This window comes from Oenanthe melanoleuca, chromosome 3, assembly GCF_029582105.1.
Source record: "Oenanthe melanoleuca isolate GR-GAL-2019-014 chromosome 3, OMel1.0, whole genome shotgun sequence".
Taxonomy (NCBI): Eukaryota; Metazoa; Chordata; class Aves; order Passeriformes; family Muscicapidae; genus Oenanthe; species Oenanthe melanoleuca.
This window is the reverse complement of record NC_079336.1, coordinates 76,663,813-76,685,693: the sequence shown is the minus strand read 5'-3', so window position 1 is coordinate 76,685,693 and position 21,881 is coordinate 76,663,813. Positions and strand designations below refer to the sequence as shown.

General features: G+C 39.3%; 1 protein-coding gene across 1 annotated transcript; it reads right to left on the bottom strand.

Moving 5' to 3' along the window:
- Positions 1-5,189: 5,189 nt before the first annotated feature.
- On the bottom strand, positions 5,190-17,882 carry QPCT (glutaminyl-peptide cyclotransferase). The gene is made up of 7 exons (XM_056486619.1): positions 17,382-17,882; positions 13,470-13,616; positions 10,741-11,022; positions 8,052-8,228; positions 7,115-7,214; positions 6,523-6,639; positions 5,190-5,597 (listed from the first exon to the last, which is right to left on the bottom strand). The coding sequence occupies exons 1-7, from the start codon at positions 17,481-17,483 to the stop codon at positions 5,452-5,454; spliced, it is 1,071 nt and encodes a 356-aa protein (XP_056342594.1). The 5' UTR covers positions 17,484-17,882; the 3' UTR covers positions 5,190-5,451.
- Between the last annotated feature and the right edge of the window lie 3,999 nt (positions 17,883-21,881).

Sequence of the window (21,881 nt, the reverse complement as noted above, 5' to 3'; positions counted from 1 at the left end):
ATTGTAACTTATTTCGTGAAACCATGTTTTTACATTTTTATTGATGCTTTTATAGAAATTCAGATGGTTCAGCAACCATTTTCTAGTTGTAAGCATTCCATACACATCTCTGGTATTTCTTACTTTTTGGTTTAACTGCAAAATTATTTAGCAATATGCTGGGAAATAAAATACTTAAAACTTAAGATTTTACAAGCACCTCTTTTTTACAATTAATGCTATTTAGGATACAGAACAGATGGCTTTGTTTCTGAAGCCAGTATTTCATTTTTGACTATGGAGAGTATTCTGTGATTTGATTGTGACTTTGTATTTTCCTCTTTGTATTTTTTTGGTAGTTCAAGGGGGAAAAGTAATTTACATTCCTGATTTATATCCAGAGTACAGGTCAGTGATCGCTGAGAGTTCATAGTCACTGCTGAAGTGCTTAACCTTTGGGGCACACTTGGAATGAGACCACTTAACTTGTCTCTGCATTTGCATTACTGCCCTACTGTACATTGAGGTGTCTGCATTTCTCCAGGGCCTTTCTCAGAGAGCTCTTCCCTCTTATTGCTGTCTTTTCCTTCTCTTTTTTTTTTTTTTTTTCTATGTTCCCCTGTGCAGTATCTATGTTACAATTGCCCCTTTTCACATTCTTCTGCATCTCTTGGCCATCTAGGAATGGGTTGCCCATTCCTGTTGTTCCACTTGCAACTCAGGGTGCTATATATTGGCTTCCACCTTGGTCATCTGTGTGCTAAGTCAGTCTCTCCACTTCTGTGAGGTAATTACATGGAGCTGTAGTATCTCAGGGATTCCAAAGATACTGTGTTACCTGGAGATAATTGCTTTGATGAAGAAATCTTTCTCATGTAGTTCTGAGTGGAGAAAACAGCCTTCATTTGAATTTTAAAGATCTGTGGCCTCTTCACTGGCTGAGGATTTATTTTTCTGTGTAAGAACACTGCATTCCTCCTTTTTCCTTTTTTTTTCCCCCTCCATGACCTGTGTTTCTTGAGCCAGCGCTTGGAGGAGGGAGTCATTCTTGCAACAGCAAGGTGACTTTCTGCATGATGGAGATGTAACTTTTGGGGATGTTTTAGGCTGAGGGTAGTGTCCAGACTGCCACTGGAACACTGTCCATGTAAGCTACAAGTAGGGAATCTGGTTCTGTACTTCATTTGCAGCAAGAGTGAAAATTTCCTTGCTCTGTTAGAAAATGTAATGACCTGGCAAACTTTCATTTAAAGATTGCAATGAAATTACAACGATTGGCTCTGTTTCTATGAGGTCAGTATTGACTCAGTAATCACCTCTGGTCCATTATCCTGTCTTTCTGTGAGTCTATTACACGTGCCATTGCTGCATGGAAATTCACTGAAGTACAGAACACTTGAACAGATTATCTGTACCTCTTGGGTGCTGAACTAGACTGCACTTTCTACAGCATCTGCAACACCTTAGAGCCAGCAGAATGTTTACAATACACTACTTTTGTGTGGCCTGGTTAATAATTGTTCCTTTCTCCAGTTTCATAATCAAACACATGCCCTTTTTCTGATATTTTCAATACATTGTATTATATTGAATGCATGCTTAGTTGTTTTCAGTAGAAAATTAAATCTCCATTTTATTAAAAAATGAAGCTGATCTCTGATTTAAAATGAGAAGGGAGGGTGAGAATCCCAGAATTCAGAGTGCAATATAATCACTTCAACAAAAATGCTTTTTGGAATGATTGTTTACAATATATATCATATGTGCAGATGATAAATATTCTTTTAGATATTAGAACAGCTTTTTAGCTGCTTTTTTGTTATGAATATATTAAGAATATTTGTTAAATCAGCACAGAGTAAAATGTCTCCTTTTATATGAGGAAAATAAAATCAGTGTAATTCGTAAATGGCAAGGAAAAAGTGGTAATTTGTGTACAAGATTTTATAGTTGTCTTTCTATATATTTTGTTTAACTTTGATACTCTGGGGTGATACTTCAGTCTCAATTAGCAGGTATGTCAAACTTCAGTACTGTTTTGCTGGGTCTCCTATCAGTGTAGATTGGGTCCTTGGGTTCTTTATACATTTTGCCTTTTCTAACTGTATTTTGCTGTTAAGTCATCACAGTCTAGATGCTTATGTAGTACGTAGTGAATAAGAATTGGTAATTTATATCATTTTCATTCCTAATGCTAGGAATGCTGTCCCAGCTAGAGAGAAAAGAGGACTGGTACTTGCTGTCATTTCTGCCAGAGGTTAAAGAGGTTAAAGTTGTTCAAGCTGTGATTGCACAGGATTACATCACATGTAGGTAAATTCATCCAGATTTAGAGAGTTTGAGGGGCAGGTACCATTATTTAGCTTCAGCTTCTTGTGAGAAACTGCCTTGTCCTGGTACAGAAGGAGCCAGAGCACCTCTTGCAAGACAAATAACTACCATGATATGTGGGGGGTTTTCAGCTTTACATGTTGAGTGATGGCTCTTTACATGTTGAGTTCATTCTGTTCTGCATTCCCTTAACCCAGGTGGTAACTACAGACACCTTTGGCACACAAAGCCTTTTGTGGCTGGTAAACTGATTTTTATTCCCTTCCCCTTGACCGAGATGGGACAAATCTTTTGCAAGGAGCGAACCTGTGCAGCAATTCTGCTGATTAAATTAATTCCCCTTGACTGAGATGGGACAAATCCTTTGCAAGGAGAGAACCTGTGCAGCAATTCTGCTGGTTAGATTAACCCTTGCTGCCGCCATCCAGCAGGGAAGGAGAAGCTGTCTGGCCATAGGTTCTTCAATACAAAGCCTCTCTCTTAATTCTGACGTGATTACCTGTCCTGTGCTTGTCCAGACCCAATGGATCTGGATATTTAGTCATATTCTGTGTTCAAATTGAGAGTAGAAGAGATACCAGTCCCTATCTCTTCACTTGTATTTTTTGTTCTTTGGGCATTTTATGAAATAGCTTTGACTTTGTCCTACCTGCTTATTCTCCCCCTGCCTTTGTAGCAGTGAGAACTCACCTTGTACCATGTCTGCCATACTGACTACTTCTTGTGCTTTTGAGAGCTTAGATTCTTGCATTCACGTGGTTACTGGGTTGATGTAAGTTTTCCTTCCAGCAATTTTTTAAATGAATGATGGATCATATAAATTGCTAAGATGATGACCCTTCCCTCTTTAAGTAAACTTTTCCAGGGCTAGCATCCAGTTAGGAGATGGCCCTTTTTTTCTGTAACAAAAAAAACCCCCAAACACAAAAGCCAGGGTGGTAAGAAAAAAAAAGCAAGCCTTTTCATGTTTTCTTCACATTTGGAGAAATATTGAATCATACTGCAGCAACTTGTATCTCATTTCCATGGACAGAGTAAACATAACTCAAGAGCTGCATGCTCAAGCAGGAAGAAAATTGGCATGATTTGGTGTACAACATGGTTAAATTATGGTTTCAGCTAAGTCTTAATAGAGATTTTAAAAACCCAGGCTTTTCCCAGTTATAACAACCCTCTGATCCAACGTTTCACACTGAAGCATGTTTTAAGTTAACTTCCAAATTCTCAGAGGGACAGAGTAGCAGTCCACACTGCAAATGTGTACTGCATTTTTCAGAGGTACTGCAAACTACGAAGTACCACAAGAGTTCGCTGAAACAAACCAGCCACACAAATATATGTTTACTATTGCTAAATTTATCCGTTCTGTTACCTTTCTTCACCACTTGGGTGTGGAAGGTGCCTTATACTGCTCAAAGTATTCAAACTTCAGAAGATTTAGTGTAGTTTTTTAGGCTATTTTCTCATGGGCTGAGGTAGAAGAGAATATGATTGCAAAGAGTTCAAGAAGCTTTGATATATTTACACAGATGTACAGTAATACCTGAAAATAAAGACATCTAATTTTTTTAGAATTTTCAAAGTATTTTATTTCAGAAGTTGCAGGTAGAACAAACATTTCTCACCAATGTTAAAGTGATAGGAAGACACAAAATCCTTTTGTTTCATCTTGAGCTACCAAAATCAGATTAAATTTAATTTTCAGGCTATCGTGTAATTGTCAAATTTTACAAATTTTCATTGATGTAAATACCTATGTCTGTAACAACTTTATGGTATGGATGTAAATATTGTCTTAGGCTCCAAAATATTTGCTTTAGAAAAATGGTAAAATACTGCCCAAATCTGACATGCCTTCAACTCCATTGCTTACCTGCTTTTTAAATCTCTTTGCTCAGCATACAACTTTGTAGGGAAGAAGTTTGGAGCAGTAAAATACTGACTTTTTTTCTTTCAACTAATCTTCTATCAGCTAGATATTTTAATTTTTTTCTTAAAACGGTCTCATCCTTTTCTCACCAGTGGAAACCATAATTCTGTCAGTAGCTTTTGAATATTGTTCTTCTGGCTTTCATTGATATCATTCCAGGCTTTCTTTTTGCCAGTGTTACACTAAATCTACTAAATAATTCCAGTAAGGAATGTAAAAGGGTTGTTAAATTGGTATCTTTTTGGTGCCTAAACTGTTGTCTTGCTTTTAATAACATTTTGTTTTTGATAGCGCTTCGCCTTTAAAATTGTATTTAGATAAATTATAGTTTCTGAAGTGATCACTTTCCTGGTATGATTATTTTTGTTGTAGTCTGTATTAAAAACAGGAGGTGGGTGGTGTTTGGAGGTTTTTAGGGTCAAATTGCAAATGATTCTCACGTGACTGAATGGTGTGTACTGGGTCATTGCTCCCACACACCACCTGATCTTTTGTTTATATCTCCTCTGTTGCAGTCAGAGCACAGGGAAACCCTCACATACCTTCCTGATACCATCACCCCCACCACCCTTCTCCATCAAAGAGTGTCCAACAAATGATAGGGACAAAACTGAATATGGGTTATTGCTCTGTTTTCTGGTGGTAAGATGTCTGCAGAGAAAAACCCTTGCAGGCACCTTTGTAGGGGAAGTAGGAGAGGTACCAGAGAGGATTAAAAATCACATCTGTGTGTCAGGAGTTCTAGCAGCTCATGTCAGCATGAGATGGTTTAGTTCAGGCCAAAGTAGAAGTCTGCTATGGTGTGATTTTTGCCTCTTTTGATAACATGGTGTACATTTCCATAGCTGAACATTGCAAAAGTTGGTCACAGCTTGTAAAAACTGTATCATACAATTAAGTCATGAGGCATTCCCTCCTGGGATCATAATAAGAGACAAAAAACCAGTAATAATCTGGAGAAATACTGGAGCTTTTTTTATTCAGAGATAAAACATGGAAAGATAAAATTCTTTCCAGGCTGAACTAGTTCTTATTTAATGGTGTCTTACTTGGCTAATGGACCAATGGGCCAGGAACAGCTCAAACAATAATCAGTCTAGCAAGAACTATCACATTCTTCTTCACCTTGGTACTCTCCAATGAAGTTAAATAGCAAGTGTGAAGGTGGGCAGACAGTTGGAATGGAGTGCAATTTGTTGATGTTTTGTCTGTCACAGGTTGAGATATTCCAGTACAAACACTTGCATGATTTTGTTGAGATTGTCAATAGTGGCTTTGTCAAGGTTTTCTTCTGTGTCCTTCATGGTATGCCATACTGCAGGAAAAGGGGATGGAATCAGATGCAGGACTGGAACCCCTATAGAAAGGAAAGTGAAAATTGGAGAAGAAATATTGGAGAAGTTCTGTTAAACCAGTAGATACTTCATTTAGCAACAGACTCAGGTAACTACTCAATAAGCTTGCTTTATAGGGTGTGTCACTGCAGCTTCCTTTTATCTTCTCTTGTTTTGATGCTTCTGACTGCATCCCATCATTAAAGAGTGTGTTGTGTAAAGCTGTCACCTTCCTTTCCTTTGAATACTTTTCCCTCTTTTTTTTTTCTTTTTTAGTAACCTGTAGCTACTTGTTGTGGGTTTTTTTGTTTTTTTTTTTTTTGAGATTCTTTGCATTGTGTGTTTAAGAGCTACAGAAGGACAGAGAAATCACTGCAGCTCCTCAAACAGAAAACTGACCATGTTTTTGAGAAAGTGTAAAGACAACATTTTTTGAAGCATTTTTTAAATTCTGTATGTAAATGGTAAAATAGGGTGTCTTATTTTTACTTTGTAAAACAGGGACAGTGTTGCCCTCAGATCAAGGAACTTCCACTTCAAAGGACTGTATCATTATATATAGGTGTGTGTGTGTAAATATATATATATATATATATATATATATATATATACACACACACATCAAGCCACCTATATGTATTGCAACTTTTAGGTAAAAGAGGAGTTAAATCAATCTTCTGCTTCCTGATTGCTTTTAGGGAGGAGCATTTTTTTTTTTAAATCAGCCTCTTTCCTGTTTTTCTGCTTTTTCTCTCTGATTTTTCAGCTGCATACCACTAAGGAATAATTTTTTTTCGTTAGGTGTTGTATCAAAGCTCTAAAGTTAGATTCAGAAGCCTCAAGTTGGGGCAGATAAGCTTGACAAACAGGAGCATATGCACTTTCTCACTTACTAGATAATGTATTTCTTACAGAACATATACTTCAAGATACAAGAATTTCTGGTACCTCTTAATAAAAATGGAACATGATCATCTTCAACCAAGCCTCGATGTAAAGTACTCTGGAAATACTGAATTTCAGCACGGTGATTCTTCAGCAGATTCATGTTGTGTAGCTTTTTCTCTGTAATGCACAATGAAAGTGATTATTACAATTTCTAGACAATGAAGCATGTTAGCACATTTAAATTCTTTTTTCCTCTCCCATGGAAGCTTTTTCCAGCAGAGAAGAAAAAGGCAGTGGTGACTGTCTTTTGCATTTGTTTAATATTTGGAAGACCTCAGGATTGGTGCTATTACCATCATTTTACCGTTGTGAGAACAAAAATACAGAAGTGAAGCAGTTGCCAAGTGTCACAGAGTGACAATCAGTAATAGAATGTTTTGTTGCTTACAAATATCTGAGAGTCATCCTCAGTTGTTTTATTAACTAAGTATCAAAGTCTTCATATTGGTTTAAGATTTCACATTTATATGATCAAAGATTATTACTGTAAACCAGAAAATTAATCTAAAAATCTGATTTACAGGGCTTAATACATTCAGAAACTACTCACTAGATTTTGAAATTCATTCAAAGCCCATATCCTTCTGCTTACCAATTGCTTGAAGCCTCTGAAACCATCGAAGAGTGTTTTGAAAATAATTGGGAAAGATTGGGTTTGGTGCACCAATTAAATCCAGTAGTACAAACAGGTCCTAGAGAAGAAAGAATCTTTAGTACAGAACGCTTTCCTACAACATCAGCAGCAGCAATGAAACTCTTGGTTTCCTGTGTAGGTCATGAGCAGGTCTTGGCTAGCCCTGGCCAGAGATCTGGCTTTTTTACCATGGTGCCTGAGAAGAACTCACTAGCAGAACCTGGTTGCAATCTGATACATTTTGCTGTCTTTCCAAGGAGGGAAAAGATAGGCTGTTCCTCTGTTCCTCAAGCTGAAGCAGACTGCCTAGCTTAGTGTACAATTTGTGTGTTGTATCTCTTTAAAAGAAAAACGACAGTAGGTGGGGAGAAAGAAGAGGAAATTGCTTCTTCCCCTGAGAACAACGAATTCTGTCAAGGGAAAGATATTTTATGAGTCACAAGGAGCAGTGACAGAAGAGAAGTGCCTCAGCAGTAAACAGGGAAAGTAGAAGGGAACAGACAACCAGAATGTCAGTAGGAATCAAAGGAAAACAGAGGTTGGTGTAGTTTAGTGCTGAGCTAGGGGAGATTTGTCCATAGGCCAATACTGTTTGTGCTCTTATCACTTTGAATTATCTTTTCCTGAAGAAAACTTTATATTCTATCCTAGTTTATATTCTAATGAATTGTATATTTTGATATTTCTATGACTGCTCGTACTTGTGTGCAGCAGGTCTAATCTGAAAAGCTCTTGCCAATTCTCTATCATATTTCATAATGTTTCCAGAAGCCTTCTTCTTCCTTTAACTTTAGTGGGGTTGTGGTATCTTGGGAATTTGGCCAGTTACCTACTAATTAGATATTTTTTAAAATGCTATTTACTATTGTTCATTAAGGAGGTGAAAGCCACTTACTATGCCCTGCAGCTGGTTTGTGGTTGTTGAACCAGGTGGGTGTGGAGTCGATGCCATTTTTTGAGCCAAGTGTTGGGATCCGTAGAGGGAATCGGAAGGGGACCACCGAACAAAGGCTTCTTCACCATCAAAGAAAATGAGCTGAAGTGAAAGGTCTGGGCTTGATGTCGAGCTGCCCTGCTGGAGGAAGTTAAAAGTAAAATCACTGATTCTGGACAGAACATTAAATAAAGAGCAAATACTGTATTTACATAGGTAACACAAATAAGGGTGTATTTTCAAGGTTCCCTATACAAACCTTCCTTTGGCTGTTATTACGGTGTAATAGTGGTAGTGATCAGTCAAGGTAATTGTTATTTATCTAACACAGTGACACATGCTCCAGTCTCATAATTTTGGTTCTGGATAAAAGTTTCATTTCTGATTTTGGAAGACATGAGTGTTGAGACCTGCAAAACCAGGTAGTAGCAACATTATCTCAAATAATGAGGAGACGTGTCAGTAACAACACCTGATGGGAGTTATATTATTATTTGATTGCATCATAAGGATTAATGTAATTGCTACAGCTAGGCATCAGTGGAGGTGAATTATGTATTTGACAAGCTGATGGTTCTTTGAGCCCCTTCTTTTCATTCAGGGGAATTTGCAATCACTGAGGCAACTTTATGTTAAACCAAAGCAAAGAGAGTGGGTATGTCAGATATGTCTTCCTCTTTCAACAACCAAAAATATAACAGCATTAAACATTTGAGAATATATATGATAATGTGTTTAATGTCATAAAAAAGACATTTGTATGAAATTTCTTTCCAATGTAGAGGGAGTCTACTATCTGAAGCCTTGTTTGAACTGTCAGAATTTCCTAATAATCCAGAGCACAGTGAATCCCAGTCTGGTTCCACCAAATGAACAGTTTTGGGAACTGTGGTCTTGACAGTTGCTATAAATATTTTAACCCCTCTATAAATTAACACAACTTCAAGTAAAATTGCATTATGTGGTTAAAAAGGTGGGGTCACTGGCAGCAGTCATGCCCTGGATGGGCTGTAACTCCCAAATAGCTGGAGCTGATGCAATATAAATAGTGAAAAGCTTCTACAAAATGTCATTCAGGCAGGCAAGATGGTATTGATGGTGCTCACAGTGGTATATTGATTCCTCTAATGGCAGTGGTTTGCTGCCCTTTGTCCTTTGCACATGACAGAGCTCTGTGGGCAGCAGTCACTTTGCATTATGTTCTGGAGGAAACTGTATCAGTGCTATTGGAGTTTTAGAAAGTAGTACTTGTGTTATTATTACTATTACTGCTTAACACATTTTAATGTAGAGAGATGTCTTTGCCCACTAATTTTAAACTTACTTTATATAACTGGAGAAGCATCAAGATAAAAATCACAGTTTTGAGTCAAAGTATAAATATATTTGGCTGAAAACATAGCAAAGTCTGTTGTGCTGCCATAAACAAAGCAAAAACATCATAGCTAATGTATTAAGCAGATGGATCCCAGAGTGTATTTTGTTAACAGACTGAACAAGTGGTGGACTGTGAAAAGTAGTGAGTTGCCTTTTTATCAAATGCTGTCATCTTAAATGATAAAAAGAAATGTTCATTTTAAAAGAGTGTATTCATAGTGAAAAATGCCAGTCTTTAAAGTCAGTGTGCAGGTTGTTTCATAAATAATCACCTGTCAAATTTATTGTAAATGAAGCTTCTGAATGAAAGCCTATATATTACAGGAGTGTTTTGTTTTCTGATTAAAAATATTGGCATATTCTTAATCTTTTCGTTCTTAAATATTCTCATATCAGAAGGCACCAAATCAGTTTCTGGAAACCGCTGTTGACAAGTAACCGTAATACCTGAGCTGAGTGTGCTCCTGACACTTTGTAAAGTCTCTCACATTTGAGAGACCTTTTTCTGTAAAAGCTCTGTAAATGTATGAGAATTATTTCTCTGTAAATAGTGAATAGTGAGCCAGTAGATGGCACTCGTGAATCCTACGTGATCCTACAAATATGGAATCCTACAAGAGTTTGTAGGCTCAACAGATTTTTGTGCCTAGCAATTGCAGCCCTTTGAAGCAGATTTTTGTAGCATAGGTAACACAGATTGATAATATTATACTTCTTTCATAAATAAACGATTCAAATTTGTAAAACAAAAAAAAAAAAAAAAAAAAAAAGAAGAAAAACTTGAAATCCTGAAAACTTGAAACCTGATGTGACTCTTCTGTACAGCAATTAGTTCCTCTGTGTCTCAAAGCAGAATACAGCTGAGAGGTTTCTGCAGGATTCAGAATGCAACAAAACTTTTCAATGACCCTAGATGTTACTGAATATGGTAGGAACTTTTGAGTCAGGTTCTGTGCCTTTTAAATAGAAAGTAGCATTGTATCTTTCCAATTCTATGAAACATCTATTGTTCATGTATCATTTGTTATTTTTATATAGTATATGTTTATATAGATAACTTCTGGATATCTGCCCTTTTTATAAGAATTTTTAATGTGATAATGTACTTCAGAGTAGTAGATACAGATCTCTGTTTGTTCTTGGAGTCAATGGGAGATTTATTACAAGCACAGCAACCAGAGAACCCAGCATGCAGGCTATGGAAAAGAATGTGGAAATGCCCTGAGGCCTGTTGCTGTTGGAAAGGCAAATGAAAATGAAACAAAAAAACTACCTTGATTAACTGAAGCTTGTTGTCCAGGGCCCGTGCCAGCTCCAACATCATAGCACAAGGCACAGCTGAATCAGTTGCTCCCACAAACACTCTGCCCTGCCATTGCTGTCCAAAGAATTTTGAGTCGTAGTGGCAAGCAAGTACGAGATGGCGTTTTGCAGAGGGGTCAAGAGTGCCAATAATATTTGAAAATGTTTTATAGCCATATGGTGTGTATCTCTGAAATGTATCTTCTTCAATTTCCCAACCAGCCTTTAAGGTTTGAAGACGGTGCTTGATATGCTGCAATAATAAAAAACAATCAGATTAATATTTCTTGCTTCAGAAAGATGTTGCAGACAAACTATCATTAGCTAATTAATAGCAGCTCCTAAGCTTATTTCTGTAAGTTTATGGTGTTTTAAAGGATAAACTTTATAGCAAAAAATGTAATATTACTGTATGACTTTGCTACCTAAGCCTTTGACTGCCTCATTTGCTTTTTATTTCTTCCTTTTGACCCTTCTCTTTGGAGTGTGAAGGTGTTTTGAATTATTGCCAATTATTATGACACATTAAGATCTTGATCTCTGAAGTTATCAGGCCAATGTCTTTTTCAGGTGTAACTAGAGCAGATTTAATGTTAACATCTTCAAAGCTTAACTCAGATGAGTCCTTAAATTAGAAGTCAGAATTGGCTGCAGAGACCTTGTTGTGGCTGTTTAGACAATTACCACACAGAAATGCCTCATCAATATAAGGGGGGAAAAAAAGCTGTTTGGGTTGGTTGATTGGTCTGAGGTGGTTGGGCTTTTAAGCTTCTGTGAGAAATCTGCCTTTTGAGTGGCACAAATTGTTTACAAGGGCATAACACAGAGGTAGATTTCTTTAAATTAAAGAAAGGATGAAACATTTAAGAACAGCATTTTAAAAATGAAATTCTGTAAGTGTAGCTCATGTAAAGATAAGAATTAAGACAATATATAAAGCAAATCATCCATTTTAGCTACCTTCCTGCCTGAAGATAATACCTCTAACAGCCCCAGCTATACTTCAACCAGAGTTCTGGCTAACTCATATTAGAGGGACATCTCTGTTTCTCTGTTAAGCAACTTATTTTTATGGGTCCCTAGAGAGCTTCTTCAAGGCAGATTCCTCTCTCTTTAAGTAAACATTAGGAAAAGCCTCTGAGGGGAAAACAGGCTTTGAGGACTTGTTCTGCTTTTAGGGAAGTCAGTAGGAATGATAAAAAACAACAATATTACCATAGATTTTAGTGCTAGAACAAACTTCCATTTTGTTTGTGGTCACCCTCTGAGAGCTTTTACAACATTTTCTGATCTATCAGCTATCAGTAGGCAGAGTGAAGGATGTCTGTTAAGGATTAAGGGGACCATATAAGCCTGAATGGAGTTCCCAACTTTTTCCCTTTTCCCTTAAAGGAGTCTTGTGATTTTGAGTCTCAGCAAAGAAATGTAATCCATTTTAAACTCCATTATTGTGTTTTGACAATAGAGAACTCTTACTTTTTTCCTTTGGTATGTAGGGTCTAATTTAATACATGCTGTTACCTTGTAACAGGATGATCCTATTTTGAACATGATCTGTGGTTTTCTAGCCTAGGCTCAGCTGTTTTTTTGTTTTTCTTCCTTTTCCCCCTTTCACTTGGCTGCCTTCCAGAGCATCACTAAAGAAACCACAAAACTAAATCTACAGAGATGTACACACACACAGTGCATAAAAAGGCTGCATTTTTCCAACCTACCAGTGGCAGAGTAGCAAATAAATAAATTTATTGTAGCTAGGGCTGTCTTAGAGCTGTTGAATCAGTGCCTGAAGGGTAGAAGAAGGCTAGTGAGATTGTGTGAATGTCTTTAGTAAACTCAGCTGTGCCATTGTCTGACATTGTCTCCCACTTGGCTAGCGTGATCCAGAGCCAGCACGGACACTGTCCTGATGATTGCACGCTGTGAGTGCAGAGCAGAGGTGCTGACAGAGCAGCAACTGGCTGGTGGTAACTGCTTGTGGCTCAAAGACAATGTGCTGGAGCCTTCACTGCCTCGGGGCCAGCTGCAGCCTGGGTTTGTTAGCCCAGCACTGGGACACTGCTGGGCTGGCAGAGCTGGTGTGGTTCGTGGGCCAGGGCTGCACTTTGTCGTGCTGCCCATTTCATCTGCCTGCCCCTTTGTGCTCCTCTGACCCCCTTTTCTGTTGGTACACCCATCTGAAGCAACTCCAGGGCACTGTAACAGCTCAGGACAGGCCTCTCCAGAAAAAGTGTTGGGGTGTCACTTACTTCATCCCATGCTTGGTCTCAGGTTTGAGCCAGTGACCAAAAACCTACTCGTGGGAGGGAAAGGACAACCATTGTGTTATACTTTGGTTGCCAAACCTGGGGAAAACTTATTTATTTTAAACATTTTTTTTTTTTTTTAAAAAGACTTATTTTTCATCATGCTATGCAGCCCAGGGAAATAATGCCAGCTGATGTGCAAGCTGTGTCATGTAGGCACTAGTGGTCTAGACTTGAACAATGATAGAGTTCATCCTACTGAATGAAAGGAATATGACTGTCACTTCAGAGGCACTGTCTCTTTGGTGGGGGGTCACCAAAGGTGTTACCAGAATATTATTATTATATTAATATAATAATAATAATAATAATAATAATAATAATAATAATAATAATAATAATAATAATAATAGTAGTAAATATTGTTCTTAGAGGCTGTCAGGAAGTGTTGCCTTACCTGTCTCACGATGTAATTTCCTTGTGATCCTGGGTATCTTTCTATCAGGATAGGGCGCAAATCATTCTCCCACATTTCAGAAATATCCGTGTTGGCCACAACTTTTTGAATAGCATCAGAACCTAAAATTCTTGCTTGGTGAGAATACTGTAGAAGGTAGAGAGAAGAAAGAGCACTGTAACTATTACTAGACCTTTTTAACCATTGTTTTCTTCAGAATTACAGTTAAAATGGTATATTGTGCTACTTTGATTTACTCCCAACAGAAAGTAATTTAGAAACTCCTTTTCACTCAGAAAAGATTGGCTTCTCTGTCTTCCATTTCCATGCAAAATATGCTAGTATTTAAAGTATGGGAGAAAGTTTTGCCTACCAGCTAGCTGTAAAACCTGAACCTATGAATGGGTTCTCTGTTTCCTAATATCTTAATTCTACGTGTCATGTCTGCAATCACACCACCTTCAGCTGAGGTTTCTGTTGAGACAAACACCAGAAGCTTTGTTTCCAGTAGAAATAATATTTAGCTGTATGCTGTGTCTATGTTGTAAGATGCAGTAAAGCAAAGAGACACCTAAGGTAACTCACTCCCAGAGGGAGCAAGCTGTGTCATTGTGGCCTCTGCCCACAGCAGCAGAATGAGTGTGACTGCACAGGATGCTGTGGCTCCTTTAGGGCTAGCTGGGGCATTTGTCAGCTTGGTGAACCTCAGCAGTGACCACCTCTCACTAGTATGTGACTTGGCTCCCCAGTGACTTCCTTGCTCTTGCCCAAGTGAAGGCCTTTGGGGCTGTATCAGGTGACCCAGAGTGCTTGAGACATCCTTATGTAGCTGGCAAATGCACATCTCTGATGGCAAGAGCCCTGCAGTGCTCTGGAGTGGTAGCTGAATGCCAGGTGGGATTCCCAAGGACATCTCAAGTTCCCCTTTGTACACCAGGTTTGAACCTATGCAATCTCTAGCAATTGTCTAGCAATTGTCTCCTCAGAAACTTCCTGTGCCACTACTGTTTTTATAGATTCCTATTTCAAGCACTATCATATACATTCCTCATTTATATCACAGGGTCTTCCCTCTACTCCTGTCTTTTTCCTGATGAAAAATACTGCTTTGTTTATTTGATCAGAACTGCCTTACATGACTGATCAGACTCACTGTCCTGTGTACCTTGTCCATGTCATCCTTCCTGAGATGAGCAAAAGGAGAGAAACTGGAACATGTGCACATCATACTTTATACTGTAGAATTATGGTATTTTTTATTTTATTATTTTTGTTTCTTAAAACTGTTTAATGGGCTGCTCCTGCATCAAACTGACATTTTCATAAATACCTGTGATCTAACCCTATCACTGTATGTGTTACCAAAAAATAATTCACTCTCCTTTTCTACTCATGTGTGTCATTTCACAAGTGTCTGAAATAACACTTAAAACCCATTACCTGACCAGCATGTGAATTGACCTCAAAAGTCAGGTATCTTATTACCTGTTATCTTATTACCCTAGGTGATGAATATTGTTAAAAAATGGGGGTTGCCTCACTATTTGACTTCTTTTCTACTTTGTTTGTTTGTCCAAGCAAGTATGAGCATGAGTATTTTCTAGACTTCACTGCAAACATTTAATTCTACTCTTCTCTTGTTTCCTAGCTCTTTTTCACCATGTGATCCTTTCCTCTAATTCTACTTAGGTTTACCAGTGAAATTAAGCAGAGGGGTGACACAAAGACACTGAATCTCACTATACCAATTTTAATACAGTGTTTAAAGCTGAATTTTAAGACTGTAAGGACACCAAAATTTAGGATGGGCAGTTAACATTTTTAATGCTAGCAAATTTAGACATAGCTTAAAGAAAAATTGCATTTCATCTGACATAAAAATGAACTTTTGAACATTTGGAAATTATACCATGGAAGTTGTAAAACAGTCTTTTGAAATACTAGAAGTTTTATATGGTGGAACTTAGACCAGTGTCAAAGAGGCACAGACAGGAAAAAATGTCAGGGAGCTCTTCGGTTTAGGAGGAGCTAGCTGTAAGGGGAGAGTGAAAAGCTAAAGCTATGTACTTCAGAAGAGTGTAGGAGGACAATTTAATTAAGGAAGTTCAGCAAATGTGTCTGCAGTTGAACAAGTGAGGAGCATGCCTGGTAATTGGGGTCATTGAATCACTTTACAAAGAACCATTATTAAAGTACAAATGCATGAAAATTCTTCAGAAAAGAGGAATCAATTCCCACTTCTAATAATGGAGATATCTTCAAATTTGGGAAGTGAGAGGAGTTACAAAAGTGGTTATGAAATAAAAGACAAGCAAAATAAGATTTGTAAGTGACTCATTCTTTACAGTGTTGGTCAATCCCTATTTTGCCACAACAGGGAGGCAGAACAATATATTCATGACAAGCCTGTTGTTTAAAACTGCAGAACTTCAAGTTCTACAAGTAGCCCAGCTTACCTGTAGGACTTTGAATTTCTGGCTCACACGTCCCTCCAAGAAGACAGAACAAAAGTTGTTGAAGGACAAGAATTAGATGAGAATGAGAACATTGTTCTTGCTTAGTGTGTGCACAAGCAGAGAGCTCAGATGTGATGGTGGCTGGATGAGAATACTGACAGCACTGGGGAGGAGACTGACTGGTCAGAATGGACCCAACTAAAGAGTGAAGTGCTGGGGCCAAGGGTGCTGAAAAAAGGAGCACTGGGGCTACATGATTGCTCACTGACCAGTGTGACTAAAGAGTTAGCCCCACATGTTTTTATGTATATATTGTATATGTACATACACATGTATTGTGTGTAATTACAGATGTATTATGTTACAGATATATAGTCTATACACGAGTTATATATATTATATTATATAGTGAGCTGTACACATACATATGTATGTGTTGTAAGATACAATTAATAGAACAGGATGACATGGTATGTCATTAACAAACCAACAAGCAAGCCAACATTTCCTTGAATGGGGGGGTGAATAAAATTAAGGAGAAAGGGAATGACGAAGGGAAGCTTCATTTTTCCAGCTTCTCCTGGACTCTGATCTATTGGTGAAGAGAGTGGTGCACTGGATTAGTGCAATTCAGTTACTCCTTGCTGAACTTTGAGTTCAGCTCTTCCACAAACACTTAGGGAAGAGCCCTAGAAATATATTTTCTGTTTGGAAATTCCTGAAATGTTTAGTCGAATGTGATTTGCAGTTTCATGCTCTCTTATGTTGCATGTGGTTTAATTATTTATGAAGAAAACTATGCTAATGTTTCATAATGGAACACTAAGAGCTGCTACATTGAGAAATCTGTGGTTTAAAGCTTACCACTGTTTAATTAAACCTTATCTCAAGAATCTTTTTTTCACTAGTACACACACCACTCTAAATTAGACACAATATAATATGGGTCTACAACATATTAGAGCATTATATCTTTCAAAACAATTTTGTACTGGCTATCAGCACCATGCCTGCTTGTTTTTCCTAGATATGTGTGCATGCTGCTGGAAGAGCTATTTGTCTTCTCAAACTAAGTCACTGTCCTCTAACTCACAGTAATCACAATGAAAGTTGGAGCACATTAGAATGCTATAAGGAATATAATTTCAGATTTTGATCCGTCTTGTCCCGTTTGGGTTTCCCGTTAAATTCAGTAACTGCCGCTGACAAAGCTTATCGCTCTTGCTGCCCGGTCCCAAGAGACGCAAAGACAAACGTGTGAAGAAAATTCGCTGTGTGCAGCGGCCAAGCTCGGGCTAAGAGAGAAGCCATGCCACCCACCCGCACCTGCGGGGCCGCGCCAAGGTGCCCCCAGCCCGAATTCCCGCTGGCGCCGGGCCAGGAGGGATGGGGCTGTCCCGCCGCTGACCCCTGCCCGCCGGGGGAGGCGAGAAGCGCCCGGGAAAGGCAAACCCACCTTCTCCAGGGTCCACTGCGCTCCGGCGTCCCTGCCGAGCGCCGGGGGCAGGCAGGCAGCGAGGCACAGCGCCCCGAGCAGCCGGGCGGCGATCCCGGCCATCCCTGCCTCCGCTCGCCCGGTGCCGGGGCTGAGCCGGGGCTGTGCCGGGGCTGAGCCGGGGCTGAGCCGGGGCTGAGCCGGAGGAGCAGGAGGCGGCACGGAGCAGCACGGAGGGAGGGAAGGAGGGAGGAGGCTGCGGCGGGAGCGGCGCTGGCTGCTGGAGCCGCAGCCCTGCCAGTCTGTGAGCGGCTCCCTGCGAGCGCAGCCCGGCCCCTGGCACGTCAGCAATGCCAGGCAGGGGCTGCATCGCCCCCCGCTCCGCTCCCTCCTCCCTCCTCCCGGGGCGGGCAGGCACTCGTGATCCCGCCGTGGGAAAAGCCGGAGCTGCGGCTTTGCCCTGAAAGCTGGTTTTTGTTCCGAGGGGCAGCTCCGGGCGGCGGCGGCTCGGCCCCGCGTGATGTCCCGGCCCCGGGCAGCGCTGGCACCGGGGAGGCTCCGGCACAGCCCGGGCTCTCCCGCTGGGAGCTCGGAGCCCGCACTGCTGGAGGATGTGGCTGCAAAGACCCACGGAATCACCAACGGGTTTAATTCATTATTTTATATATTCTTCTTATGATCTCTTTTAGGCCTAAAACAACAATACTTGCTAAGATGAAAATCCTCTCTTCAGGCGTTTTAATTTCTGTAATTGTACTATCAACTAACAAAAAAGCAAAATCTGTGGTGAGGCAGTATTTTGCAGTATGCCAATTTAAATTATTAAACCAAAGATACAAGTTTCTGAGCTCATATTGTCTTCTTTAGGTGGTTTGACATCACCGTTCTTGCTCGAGGATGTTGTAGAAAACATCTGACTATTCTGCATCACAGATACTCCATTTAAAATCTCCGATTTTTACGTATTTCTCAAAGTTCAGGATTAATCTCAAAACAAATTAAGAAAAAGAAGAAGAATTGAAGGAGGGAAGCAGCAGGAGTAATCATTTTGCTGCTCATCAGCCTTGTACTGAAAAGGCACATTCTAGTAACTATAGCTTTGCAAGTAAGGGTGATGTTGGGGAAATGGAGCGATTTGTGATTTGCAGATCGCTGACCCAGATTTCACAGTTTTCCTAGAAAAGCTGGTGGATCTGCCACCCAGCATATAGATGACATCTCTGGTGGTGATAGCTTTACTACAGATGCAGCATCTTTCTGATAGTCAGAATGTGGCTGTGTCCATTTTTTTCATACATGGGAAAACAAAGAGTAAATTTAAATTGGTGTCTTTTTTTTTCCCCATCGTGAAAGTCCACACAGTGCTTTGTTAGGAAATTGTTCCTAATTCACAGCTAAGTCACTGGTTAACAGGAAGAAATTGGCAATCTTTTGATTACCATGAAAAATCAGTATGGTTGACAGATTTTTAGACAAAAGCCCCAGCATGTCAGAGATCAAGTCATGGGAGATTAGTCCAAATCCCACTACCAAGATGATGGTGATCCCAGCAGAACACACAACAGAACAAAAGTCTGTTGCCCCTCCATGAGATTTCCCATGGTTAACTATACAATCCAGATGCTGGACAGAATTTCTGGGTGATGTGCCAGGGTTCTCATACAATTTAGCAGAAAAGAAAATAAATACAATAGCTACAGGAGAAATCTGACAAGAATATAAGTCAGGACTAGCTAATACTGCTTTTCCCTAAGGGTTTGTGGTTGCTCTGAGGGTTATAAATACTTGATAGAATACAAATTTGGCAAGTGAAAAGTCAGATTAAGGCAGTGTTAATATCACCTACATGGGAAACACACACAAAAATATAAGTACTGGACCAGATGTGTGGAGAGATTAAACAAGAGTTTTTAAGGTCTTTACTTTCAAAATTTGGAGTGGAGATATATGGTATATTATGGTATACAATACATAGCATACAATATACCCTCTCATAACCAATAACCACCCCATAAAGTTCTATGTCTATAAAAAGACTGAGGAATAAAAAATAAAAAATCCATGTAACAGAAATCAGAATGCTCTGCAGCTGAAAATGGAATTATGTAACTATTTTAAATATGCAAACTTTAAAAAAATATTAAAAGTGATGGACATTTTGCTTTTCCAGGGCTTTATAAAGGAAAAATGTGTTGTTTAGTCCTGCTCCTTACCACCTAATAGAAAATGTGTCAACAAATTGCTCAGTGCTCAGCTGTTCTATTATATACATTTTAAATAGTTGGATTATTACTCTGAAAAATCAAATAGATGTAGTCAGATGTCATCTAGAGGAGGGGAAAAAGGGTAGTTTATCTGAAAAAAAAAGCATAGGCGATCAGTGACAGTATGATCTGTACATCGTCCCTTCCTGTGCCCAGGAAGTGACAGCTGGTGTGACAGTGCCATCTACCGAGGTCCCGATGGACAGTCGATGGAGGCACCGCTTTTCTTTTTTTTTTTTACAGCCTTTTCCTCCTGCTGGCCCTCCAACATGTCAGCATTTCAGCGAGCTCGGTCTTTGCCTTGGCTATTAACTCTGCAGGAATTCACTGCCCAGCGCTGCGGTTCTCCAGGAGGGGAACTCCTGCACCTTCCACCCTCACAAATACAGTTTTAATGCTTGGCTCTTCGACTGGCAGGGAGAGCAGAGGAAGTGTGGTTTGCTGTGCTTTGGATCCACATCATAAAAGGTAATTTCCAAGCCAAAATGGTCATTTCAAATCCAAAACGTTGGACAGGGGTCCGAGCAACCCAGCCTAGTGGAAGGCATCCCTGCCCACAGAAGAGGGTTGGAATGAGAAGGTCTTTAAGGTGCCTTGCAACCCAAGCCACTCTATGACTCTGTAATTTTGAGCCTGAGCTGATTTGCCAACAGCAGTGAGGCAGCAGATACAGCCTGACATTTCCAGTGCTCAGCAGCCTGGGCTGCTGCAGACTCAGAAATCCATGGACAGCTCTTCCAGCCCAGAGGGAAAGGGTGGTGGGGCTGATGGTCACAGAGGAGCACATATATGTGAGCACAATATGTGTATTTTGTTTAATAATAATAATAAAAAAAAGGCAAAAATGTATGTTTATACCAAGGTAAATTTTGATTCTATGTTTTTTAAGTCTATACTAAACTTTCCACTGGTTTGTCGGAGGTAGATTTTGGGACAAAGTTCAGCTAAGGGCTCAAACCAAGACGATGAGGTAATTCAGAGACATACCCACATTTCAGGATTTTATCCAAACCAAACCTGAACTCCTAACTTTTTTTTCAGTTCCCTTATGGGAGAGGTTTAGTTGAGAGAGAGTGAGTGAGAAAAGAGGCAATGAACAGAAAAAAATGATACAAAAAGAAAAAGCACTTATATATTTTGTCTATAGAATATTACTTCCTCTTTTTGCTGACATTTGTTGCAGATCTTGCAGATCCTAAATGAAGGCCTTTGCTATGCAACATCAGTGTTAAAAGCAGTGAAAAATAATCAGGGCAGCAAGTGCTTATGGAATTTTACCAGTAAGCTCTTCCAAGACATTGCCTTTAATATGAAAATACTCAAAACATTAGATTGGTGAATGGAAATTAATACACTATGTATCCATTGTCAGATGAAATATCCAAATGCCAGGGATATTATTTTCAAACTGGAAAAACTTGATGTATTTTTAGAGTTATAAAACAGTTCCAAATGCAGTTTGTTTATATAGACCTTGTGGTCCATACAGAAAACCATTTTTTTGTTTATGAAAGCAAATAAATACAATGAAAGTTGCCCATTTCCTGGTATCTTGTAGACGTAAGAGTGATTTGTAAAGCACAGCTGGCTTCAGCAGGGAAAGCTGAGCTGTGAAAGCAAGCTAACCATCTCAGGGAATGATGTGGGCTCAGAAAAAAAAAAAAAGAACATTGATGAAATCCACAGGAAATCACTAATTATGGTAGTCATAAAAATAACAAACCAGAATGCTTGCTCTGTCCATTGCTGCAGCCAGGGCTAATGCTGTCATGATGCTGCAATCACAGAGTCAGCTGTGCATGTGCACAGATGGATGTGCTGCTCCACACACAGATACTGAATGCAGAGCTGCTTTCAAATGTGTTTTACACATCTTTACAACAGAGATCTTTACAAACACAACAGGGTTTGGATGCTTCAGTGATATTTGTTTAATAGAAAGTAACACCAAAGAAGTACTTACAGCAGTTTGGTTTATTTTGGCTGATGCTGTCCTGTGTTCTGTAATAAATTGATTTTAACTAATCCATCTTCTGATTTATGAAAAAGCAGCTACTACAGCTCAGGGCAGCAAATTAAATGGCACCAACCCTATTGGATGGTACAAAGCTGAGCTTCTTTACAAAGAAATATAATCGCTGCCCAGTGACTGTGGTAATACCTCATATCCATCTGGTGTTGTCCAGAAACAGCCATTTTTAGGGCTGCTACTCAAAATGTGAGAAGCTTGCTGCACTTTAAATACAGTAGAGTGTGA

Bases quoted from the DNA above. Each gene is read 5' to 3' on its own strand.
- QPCT (XM_056486619.1), bottom strand. From the start codon at position 17,483: ATGGCCGGGATCGCCGCCCGGCTGCTCGGGGCGCTGTGCCTCGCTGCC. The intron at 11,023-13,469 runs GTAAGGCAACAC...TTATTATTGCAG, and splicing joins GAAATTACATCGTGAGACAG to CATATCAAGCACCGTCTTCA. The intron at 8,229-10,740 runs GTAGTTTTTTTG...TTCCTCCAGCAG, and splicing joins ACAAGCTTCAGTTAATCAAG to GGCAGCTCGACATCAAGCCC.